This window comes from Gnatocerus cornutus, chromosome 6, assembly GCF_029298725.1.
Source record: "Gnatocerus cornutus isolate USDA-ARS CGAHR chromosome 6, icGnaCorn1.1, whole genome shotgun sequence".
Lineage (NCBI taxonomy): Eukaryota > Metazoa > Arthropoda > Insecta > Coleoptera > Tenebrionidae > Gnatocerus > Gnatocerus cornutus.
Genome location: NC_142238.1, coordinates 1,277,632 through 1,289,135, shown reverse-complemented (window position 1 = coordinate 1,289,135; position 11,504 = coordinate 1,277,632). Strand labels below are relative to the sequence as shown.

The window sequence follows — 11,504 nt, the reverse complement described above, 5'->3', positions numbered from 1 at the left end:
GTGCTCTTTTTTGCGAATTCAAGCCAGAAAACCACGAAAATCGGCGAGAAATCGTCGTTTTGCATCGAAGTATGCGGTTTTCTCTAAGAATTTTGATGATTTCGTGCAGAATTCTGCTGTTTTCTTGCAATTCAGCCGTTGAATCTTGGTAAAAGTCATGATTTTGTAGATTTCGTGCTCTTCTTTGCGAATTCAAGCCAGAAAACAACAAAAATCGGCGAGAAATCGTCGTTTTGCATCGAAATATGCGGTTTTCTCTAAGAATTTTGACGATTTCGTGCAGAATTCTGCTGTTTTCTTGCAATTCAGCCGTTGAATTTTGGTAAAAAGTCATGTTTTTGTAGATTTCGTGCTCTTCTTGGCGAATTCAAGACAGAAAACAACGAAAATCGGCGAGAAATCGTTGTTTTGCATCGAAATATGCGGTTTTCTCTAAGAATTTTGATGATTTCGTGCAGAATTCTGCTGTTTTCTTGCAATTCAGCCGTTGAATCTTGGTAAAAAGTCATGATTTTGTAGCTTTCGTGCTCTTCTTTGCGAATTCAAGCCAGAAAACAACGAAAATCGGCGAGAAATCGTCGTTTTGCATCGAAATATGCGGTTTTCTTTAAGAATTCTGATGATTTCGTGCAGAATTCTGCTGTTTTCTTGCAATTCAGCCGTTGAATCTTGGTAAAAAGTGATGATTTTGTACATTTCGTGCTCTTCTTTGCGAATTCAAGCCAGAAAACAACGAAAATCGGCGAGAAATCGTCGTTTTGCATCGAAATATGCGGTTTTCTGTAAGAATTTTGATGATTTCGTGCAGAATTCTGCTGTTTTCTTGCAATTCAGCCGTTGAATCTTGGTAAAAAGTGATGATTTTGTAGGTTTCGTGCTCTTCTTTGCAAATTCAAGCCAGAAAACAAGGAAAATCGGCGAGAAATCGTCGTTTTGCATCGAAATATGCGGTTTTCTCTAAGAATTTTGACGATTTCGTGCAGAATTCTGCTGTTTACTTGCAATTCAGCCGTTGAATCTTGGTAAAAAGTCATGATTTTGTAGATTTTGTGCTCTTCTTTGCGAATTCAAGATAGAAAACAACGAAAATCAGCGAGAAATCGTCGTTTTGCATCGAAATATGCGGTTTTCTCTAAGAATTTTGATGATTTCGTGCAGAATTCTGCTGTTTTCTTGCAATTCAGCCGTTGAATCTTGGTAAAAAGTCATGATTTTGTAGATTTCGTGCTCTTCTTTGCAAATTCATGCCAGAAAACAACGAAAATCGGCGAGAAATCGTCGTTTTGCATCGAAATATGCGGTTTTCTGTAAGAATTTTGATGATTTCGTGCAGAATTCTGCTGTTTTCTTGCAATTCAGCCGTTGAATCTTGGTAAAAAGTCATGATTTTGTAGATTTCGTGCTCTTTTTTGCGAATTCAAGCCAGAAAACCACGAAAATCGGCGAGAAATTTTGATGATTTCGTGCAGAATTCTGCTATTTTCTTGCAATTCAGCAGTTGAATCTTGGTAAAAAGTCATGCTTTTGTAGATTTCGTGAGTAGTGATACAAAGCCGGTTCTGCAGCGGAAGTCGTAATCTCGAGCGCCCGTCCGGTGATGTATTGCTGGTCATCTACCAATCAGGCGCACAGATGGTGTCGGCGGCTCTTCCGGCGTATTGCTGGTCATCTGCCAATCAGGTGGCGGGTGATTTAAAAAGTTGACAGATGGCGGTGGGAATTTGACAGCTGGTGGCGGGAAATTGAAATGTGTAGCCGGTTGGAGGCGCCGCGAGCCGATAAACAGTTCAATTTGCGCGTGCGCGGCTAAACGGCGGGAAATTTAAAAATTTGACAGATGGCGGTGGAAATTTGACAGCTGGCGGCGGGAAATTTGAATTGACAGATGGCTGTAAATTTGACATTTGATCGTTCAAGATGGCGTCTTTAATTGTGACAGCTGGTAGAGGATCAAGATGGCGGTGACGGTTTGGGTGACAATCATAGAGGGCGCTATAGAGAGCAAAAAATTCAAAAAAATTTGAGTGCGGTTCTCGGAAAAAATTGCAATTTCTCGGAAAAAAATATTATAATTTCTCGGAAAAAACATGTAAAGTAGTTCGTTATTTGGGTGTGGTCATTTGGTCTGATTTCCGCGTTTCTCGGAATAACCGCAAACATTGATAACAGACCAAACTAGATGTTTTCAAACAAGACAAAAATTTAAAATAGTTCGCAGGGTATAAACAAGGTGTTTAAGATTTTCAGTCGCTGCTTGTATTTTTTATGAGACTTTTGGTGGGTCGTATGTACGATTTTCTGTAGCGGGATATTTAAAAATGGTGGAGTGCACGCCATCTATCCATCGTGGTGTGGTAGAAATCTGTATTATCGATTAAAAAATTTTCTGGAAATATGTAAAAAGTGTATGGGGCAATGACACTATTATAGCGATCGAGTACCTATATAATAATAAATTAATGAAAAAAAAAAAATTCTGCAGGTCGTCTAATGTATGCAGGAATCTGCAAATCGATCAACATTAGTAGATGTCATATTTTTAGCGCAAATTTTGAATTCGATAAGAGGTGTGTGAGTGGGTGGTGCGTGCAAATATAAATCCAATTGAACTTCCGTAATTTACAAGTATTCAAAATGAATACGCAAACAAGAGAAGAAGTCAAATCAATTATTAGAAACCGATGGCCTAATCTTAAATTTGTAAGTTTATGATCTTTATATAATATATTTATGTTTTATTTTAACCTATCTTTATCAGTTTGTCTTGGTGTCTCTTGAAAAACTCCCTGAAGATGCTGAAATTCTCAATATATCAGGGTGTGAACTAGGCAGTGTAGGTTGTATAAACAATACATGGGGCCTACATATTTACCATAAGGTGAGTTCCTTTTTTCATATATTTTCAATTCAAGGAATTTATTTTTGAATATCTTCACAGTATCCTGAGACAATTCGAAGGCGTGGAAGACCACGGAAAAGGAAGCCTTCTTTTCAATTTATTGCTTTGTAAATATATTATATACAAATAAAATTAAATAAAAGTATAAAGTTTTATTTATTATTCAAAATAAAGGGCGTGCAATATAAGCAATAAAGAATTACTTAACTAATTACATATATGAAAAGCGTGTTTGGCGCTTTTTGGTAAGGAGCTTATATTTTTTCTTATTATAGTCATCGTCGTCGTCGTCCTCATCGTTGCAGTGATCTGTGAGAAAAATATTATCAATATTTCATAAGAATGATCATCAATGTGATGATTAGAATAAATTGAATAATGATGCCCACGAAAGTGAATAAATTTTATTCAAACTAATAAATCGTTTATTGTCAAAAGGTGATAAAGCTTTTATTAATTTTAAAAGTGCAAAGTGATGTATTTGAATTAAATGTATTCTGTCGTGCCCATTTTTAAAGCTGAAATAAACAATAAAGCAATAAATAGCCTGTTCAGAATACGATTTTTCACAATACCTACATTTCATAATTTGAATTTAAATTCGAATCTAACGAATAAATTGTGTTAAATTAATCTTTATGCGGTAAATGATGTTAATATAGATGTTAGTGTTAAAATCAAGACATTGATATTATTACCTCTATTTTTGTGCTTCAACTTCCTCGACTGTGGCATGTATGAATTTGATCCTGCTGATATTTTAACGAATTTGTCGATTGAGAGAGTTATAAATAAAATTGAATCAAGTTGCCATCCACTTCCAGATGATTCAAAATTACATGTCTGCGAATGAAAAATTAAATTAATACTAATAATAATAAGACATGTAAGTACTTACTTGGGCAATGAGATTTCGAAATAAAAGCGTCAAAATATAGTGTAGTTTCTCATTCGTTGTTGTTTTCAAAAATATTTTATTTTCAGTAGTAAAGTATTTATTTTCTCCGTTGACTTTATCATCATCCGCCAGCCGTAACACATATTTGCTACATAATTCCAAATTAAATTTGAGAGCACCCAATTGTTTAATTTTTTTATGTAACAAATCTTTAATCATATTCATCGAATCAACCAACAACTCGAAAAGTTCCACATGGTTATGGTTGTAGAGAATGTAGGTCTCAACGCGCGATTTGAACGCCAATAATGGCTGTAAAGGAGAAATTAATACCAAAATTTAGTTAAAATAAAGACTACTTACTTTGATTAGAGATAACCTTCGTAGTGGAGCTGATGTTGATGATGATGTTGATTGCTGGTGCTGGTGCTGCTGCAGTCCACTTCCTTGAGGTTGATGATGATGATGGGAAAATGCTTGTAGTTTTACGTCTAGTAAATGTTTTAAACATTGGAGTTGAATAAATTTTGTTTGATTTTTGCGTTTTTCCCAGACAGATTTTGATGAACTCAACAATAGGTTTTTACATTCTTTTGTTGACTTTGCAATTTCTTCATTGATTTCGGTCACATTTTCTTTCGAATCCAAAAAAATATTGTTCAACATGTTTTCTATGTTCTTGATTTGTTCATCCATGCTAGTAGATGATGTTGATGAAGATGCTGATGATGACGATGACGACGACGATGATGATAGTTTCGTTGATTTATTCATGTTTCTCAAATTCAAAAACGTTGGCCTTTTCTGCCTTACCAACGTCTTTCTGCCCTCTGAAGATGATACTTGATCCTTTACCGCTCAACAAATAATTTCGAAGCTCGGAATTATCCAAAAAGTTTTGCGCCAAACGTTTGGGTAAAAAGAGATCACCTTTTCCATCAACAGAACAAACAACCGAATTTCCAAATTTTGTTTTAATACACTTTATATTAATAATTTTATACGAATGATCAACTACTAAGTCTTCATTTGCCCGAACACGATTGGGCAATGTGCATGAAGCGGTGTCATTTAATGACTGAAGAGTATTATGATGATTGGAATTCATTTTAATGATTTAAGTAATGCACGCGGACAGTAAAACTAGAATGAAGTGTCTGAAACTGAAATGAATAATAGATCTCCTTGTATGAAATAATTTATTACGTCACACAAAAATGATAAGCAAAAGCGTAAATTTGATTGGTTCTAAAATTAAAATATTTCATCATCGGTCGAAACCACCGAAGAAGAGGAAGAAGACGATGAAATATGTACAGTACTTGCTAATGTATATTTTTTCGAATGTAATTTAATACAACACCTTTTAAATGACTGTATTGAAAATAATGGTTTGTTGATGCACCATCCACACCAAGACCCAGAATCACCTACGTATTGGTACAATTTAGTAGATTTTATGACATAATGTAAAACAACTTTTTTTAGTTTAATACTAAAATCTGAATAAGATGTAACGTTTAATGAAATTATGTGGTCCACACATTTAAAACATACTCCAAACATACAGAGGTATTCATCATCACCAAACGTAACATCATAAAAATCGAAATTTATGCAAATGTACTTGTTTCTTTGAATATTTCGAATATGTAGTCCGTATTCATTATAATAAGGGTTTTGGTATATCAGTAATTTCATAAAGTTTTCACACTTCACTCTTTCACCCCACGTATAATTTTGATTAAGACAATTTTCACATTGACAATTAGCAAATTCGGTACCACTTTCAGCATTTTCAACGGAGGTTATAATATCATTCTCAAGTCTTTCAGTCCAATAAAATTTGAGAAAATCGTACCATAAAATTGTCGGTAAAATATTGTATAAATTAACAATGCTATTTCCAAATGGAAAAGATTTTATTATTTGTATAAACGTTAAGTTTTGCAACGATTTTGGAGCTGAACCACTCATTTTTACTGTAATTGATTGATTGATTAGCAAACGACAGCACGACTTATTGCAATTGATGCGACTGGAAATATAAGAATATAAAACACTGAACTTTACCACTGAGGGAACGTTTTTTAATAAATCTGGGAAACCACGATTACCATAAATTACGTAATTGAACGGAAAACCTAACCAATGAACTAATTTGATAAAAAGCTGTAGTTTTCCTTAATATTTCATTAATCAGTAATAAAGTTAAAAACTGATTTACTCATCATTCTAACAAATTGGGATAATTTAAATCAAATTGTTTTTCATTAGAACAATTTATTTCGAATATCGACAAATCTTTAATATTCGATCGGGTGAACACAATTAAATTCATATTATTAAAAACCGTTAACACTGATCGAGTTGGTGATGTAATATTTTCTACAGATAAGACGGAAACATTACCACTAACAGAATGTTTTTTATAAAACACGGAAACCACTTTTACCACAACTTCGTATTTTTACAAAATCCTTTAAACTAATTTGATAAAAAACGGTAGTTTTATTAGCATTTTATTTATAAAACTTATAAAAAATATAATAAAGTATAATTAAAATTTTTAATTTACTCATTATCATCTTCTATTTCTTCTCCTTCTTCTTCTTTATTTTCGAATGTTACAAGCCGAGATAGTAAATTCTTAATTTGAATCAAAATGTTTTCATTGGGGCAATTTATTCCGAATATCGACAAATCTTTGATAGCGGATCGTGTGACCGCATTTAAAAATTCATCGAACTCAAAGAAATTCATTTTATTAAAAAAGTACATTTTTCCGTTAACATATCGTATTGCACCTAATAATTTATGTGCAGGAACGCCTGGAAATCGTTCCGATATCAAGCCGACACTATTTATTTTATTAGAACACGGATTAATGTTTACAAATTTATTATGATCGAGAAATAATATCACATCACCAGAATAAATCATTAATGCTGAACGAATTGGTGATGAAATGTTAAACATTTTTTCTACAGTTATCGGGTTATTCTTTTTACTTGATAATGTTAATTGAGGTAATTTTACGATATAAATTTGATTTTTTACAATAATCATTACTTTTTCTTCATTATTTGAAGGCAATTGAAATATTACAGAAATTTCCTTAAAATCCAATGGAAGAAATTTCAACCAATCAGTAATTAACATTGGTTTCGTATATGAATTTTTTCCAATTTCGATTAACCATACCCATTTTTTGTAAAAAATATAAAAATGGTTTTTTACAATTAAAAACGTACTGATTTTTTTATTTAATTTACACAAATCCGGATATGTTTCATTTTGTCCTGAACTCGATGAAGATGAGCTGATACTAGTGGTAGCTGTAGTAGTAGTAGTTGTGGTTGTTGTTGTAGCAGTAGTTGGAAAAGTATTTTCATTCTTCTGGTTAATGCTTTTGGTAGTAGGCAAATATGTTCCATATAAATTTTCAATTGCTCGTATATCATCAGTATCTAAAGATTTTTTACCATGTTGATAATAAGCATACATAATAGATGAATTTATATATGAATGTTGTAATCTTAAGGTATGTCCGATTTCGTGAAGAATAACAGACAAAAAATCTAAATCATTTTCGTTTGGGTTATCGTAAAAATTCCATCTTTCCGCTGAATCAATATGCACTTCCGATACATTTGAATGATTAGGATAATCAGCATGTGCTAAAACTCCTCCTTCTCCATCTAATTTACTAGAGCAGGGTCTTCGATGTATGAAATAAGAATGCACACCGTTGGCGAATGTAATAAAAATATTTGGAAATCTGCTGAAATTCTCTTCGATAAACTTAAAATTGGTATTTTGCTCCCAAATTTGAAATGCTTCACGAATAATTTTTTTAATTTTTTCATCTCTCATATATGCACGCCACGTGAGGTTCATGTGATGCCATATTTTATCTTTCTTTACATTAAAATCCGATAAGGTATCCGGTATACCACAACGAGGACGTTCGATAAATTTTAATGTTTCGTTATCAATCTCTCCAGTCGAATTTAAGCTGTAGAATTCTTGAAATTCAAATAAAGCAGATCTTATTTTTTCGTTATTATTTTCTAATAATGATAAGGAGTCTGATGATGATAATGATGATGATGATTCGTCAGTACTATCACCGAAAAGATACCCATATTTATACAAATAATGAACTACAATTTTCTTTTCATCTTCACTATTACTGTTGAGATAATTCCCATAAATTATCATGCGATTTAAACATAACCACAAAACTAATAACAAAGTCGTTTTCATCATTATTTATTCGTAAAGATGAAGTGTTTAACTAAGAAAAAAATCGTAGTTACGTTTTTATATATCTATATTGAAATCAAATACATATGTATTTATAATTACATAGTACAAACATATTTATCATTACAATAGAAGCTGTAGGCACCTATGTATTACTACAATTCATATTGTACAATTTGATTTCTATTTAATTTATTGTATGTAAATGTAAGTAAGCCTGAAAGTAGTACGATTAGAGACATTTCAATAATCGATATAACTAACAAGAAATCATTGTAATGTTTGCATTTTGCTAATTTTACTTTTTCATCAAATTCATTAAAAATATTATTTACAACATTATTCCATACAGATGAAAAATTCATTGACGGTTCTGATGGTTTTATTATTGAAATTGAAGACGTAGTTATTGGTACTTCCGCTGACTGTGATAATTGTGTTGGTGGAATAAATAACGAATTTGATAATTTAATCCAATCAGAATCGAAATAAGATCGATTTTGAAAAACAAATCTTAATTTATAAAATATTGTTCGATTTGATGATGTCATCATACTCGTTATTGTTGGTGGCATCGTCGTCGTCGTCTCTGTTGCCGATATCGATGAATCGTAATCGAAATTATTTTCTTCATCTTGAAAAATTGAAAGTTGAAAATCTCGCCCCATATTTTTCATCATCATCCAATTATCAGGCCATGTATCGTTAAAATTATCACTAATGGAGATATAACATTCAATTATATCCGAAGTACGTTGTACATGTAGAATGTTGTTAATTAATACAACAAATAATACATATATATTCATCATCTTCTTATTGTGTTTTATGATGTTGTTGTTGATGATGATGATGATGATGATGATGATGATGATGATGGTTTCGTTTGATGTCAATACACCTGGGGCAATTTTCTAAAGAGGGTGGTCGTCCGTCAATTACATCGACGTTCTCGTTGTAGTCGTTGTCACAATAGTAATGTTCCAAACAGGGTAAATGATTTTTGATATCGGAATCTTCTTTAAAAATTGCTGGTAACTGGTTGTAAATTTGAAATAAATCAATCGAAGATAAATTAATCAATTGAAATTTAATTTTATCCAGTAGATAAATTTTGGTTTCTTCAAAATACAAAATTTCTTGTAATAACTTTTTCTGTCTAATCACTTCACTACAACGATTACTGCTGCTGCTGCTACCGTTATTGCTACTACTGCTAGTATCACTACTGTTATTGTTCATAGCAACACACACACAAATAATTTGATTTAATTTGATTTATGGAAGATCATTTATATAACATTTCTCCCTCTTTTTTACTATCAGTTTTCATATAAAGATTATTATTTTTACCATTTTTGATGACAATAAATATTATACAATATGTATTTGAATAAAAATTTTGGTACAAAAAAATCTTGATCTTATTTCAAAGGTTGCAACTCTCAAATATATGAGCTGTCACACTATTTTTCATCATAAATTTTGGATCAGTCTCATTACGTATGCGAAAAAGAGATAGAGCATTGTCGAAAGAGGAAACTATATGAAAGATCATATTAAGACAAAAATCAGTCAGTGTTTCTACGTATAGAATGAATAAAGTGTCGAAGAGTGTTTCTGAAAATGGATCAATTTTGTTGTGAAGATGCAATCAAAATTTCAATAAGTAACATTGAGAATGATGCGTATTGTTCGTTTTCCGATTTTCTTCAAAAAAATAATGATAACATCATCATCATCAACAACAACAACAACAACAACAACATCACCATCAACACCAACATCGAGAAAAGTGTCATCTATAAATTTTATATCGATCTTATTCTTACGTGCAACAGATACATCGATAAAAAAATTTCATTTTATAGTGTAATGAGTGAAATAAAAAAAATACATCTTTTGTATAATAAACTAAAAGTGATTATTCCCCCCATCAAATGGAGATTTAAAACCAAATGCAAAAAATGTAAAAAGAAAAAGAAGACCATCAATTTACTGCGACGACTCCCGTAAGAATGATGGTGATTAAATTAGATCTTATTAGGTATGTAGTAGGAATAAATTTAGACCAATCATAATCATTATCAATAGGTACTTTATTTGTCATCTAGAAGAAAAAGAAGTTAGTTGTTAGCTAGCTAGCTAGCTGATAATATTGATGTGTTGGTGATTTCCTCAGCTCTCTACGAAATAATTAATAATGAAGATTATCGTGTGTGACATCCAAGGATTTTGTATTCCTGAATTTATTCCGAAAGAGCTTACACTGTTCGACGGAAAACAGATCAGCCATTACTTTTTCAAGTCTCCAACACCGTACCAATCACTTGATCCAGAATCGCGTCGACAAGTCAACTATTTAGAAAAATCGCATCACATGATACGATACACTTCAGGAATAATTCCATACCAAGAAATCGACAACATTTTAGGATATCATTTCGATTCCGAACATGGTGAGCGGGTCGATGTGATCTACGTTAAAGGAAGAATGAATGTAATTTTCTTAAAAGACTACTTCAAATATCACACCGACACCATTACATGGTCTCCTGAAATTATTAATATAGAAAAAGACGTCAACACCACAATTCAATGCATAGAGAAATTTCCAAAGGCCATTCCGTTCTGCATGTATCATGAATATGCTTCAGGAAATAAAAAACTATGTATTTGTAGCGCCAATAATGCACATTATTTATATAATTGGATATGTAATAATAAAATTTATAAGAAATAAAATTTGTGTTTCGAACACTTTTGTCACCTTCTACAAGCTTAATTAATACAAATTCATAATTAAAATGATAAAATTAGAAATATCAACGTTTGCGGTGAATGCAATATGCTTTCGTATCTGCAGGAAAACCACTTGCGGCTTCAATATCAACCTTAAGAATCGATTCGAAAGTCACTAACTTGGTTGATTGCACTTTAAAAATAATATTTAAATTACTACAACTACTCTGTACCTTGGAATTCAAATCATAGAGCTCCTTTAACCCTCTGGTCCCCTTTTTGTTGTTTCTTAAACAAATTTTAAATTACGTCGTAATTAATCTGACATCTGTTATAGCCAACTGGCATTGTGATTTTGTGAAGATTTTTGTTGGAAAAGCATTCCCGAAGTATCTTTTACCTTTCTGAGGGTAAATTGAGGTCTCTCGAACCCGATTTTTTCATTCGCAGACATGCAATTTTGAATCGTCTGGAAGTGGATGGCAACTTGATTCAATTTTATTTCTAACTCTCTCAATCGACAAATTCGTTAAAATATCAGCAGGAGCAAATTCATACATGCCACAGTCGAGGAAGTTGAAGCACAAAAATAGAGGTAATAATATCAATGTCTTGATTTTAACACTAACATCTATATTAACATCATTTACCGCATAAAGATTGATTTAACACAATTTATTCGTTAGATTCGAATTT

At 32.0% G+C, this 11,504-nt stretch overlaps 1 protein-coding gene across 1 annotated transcript; it reads right to left on the bottom strand.

Moving 5' to 3' along the window:
- Window positions 1-3,036: 3,036 nt before the first annotated feature.
- Window positions 3,037-4,673, bottom strand: LOC148172190 (uncharacterized). Its single transcript, XM_088038861.1, has 4 exons — window positions 4,161-4,673; window positions 3,798-4,109; window positions 3,598-3,742; window positions 3,037-3,208 (listed from the first exon to the last, which is right to left on the bottom strand). The coding sequence occupies exons 1-4, from the start codon at window positions 4,569-4,571 to the stop codon at window positions 3,111-3,113; spliced, it is 966 nt and encodes a 321-aa protein (XP_087894987.1). The 5' UTR covers window positions 4,572-4,673; the 3' UTR covers window positions 3,037-3,110.
- Window positions 4,674-11,504: the final 6,831 nt, after the last annotated feature.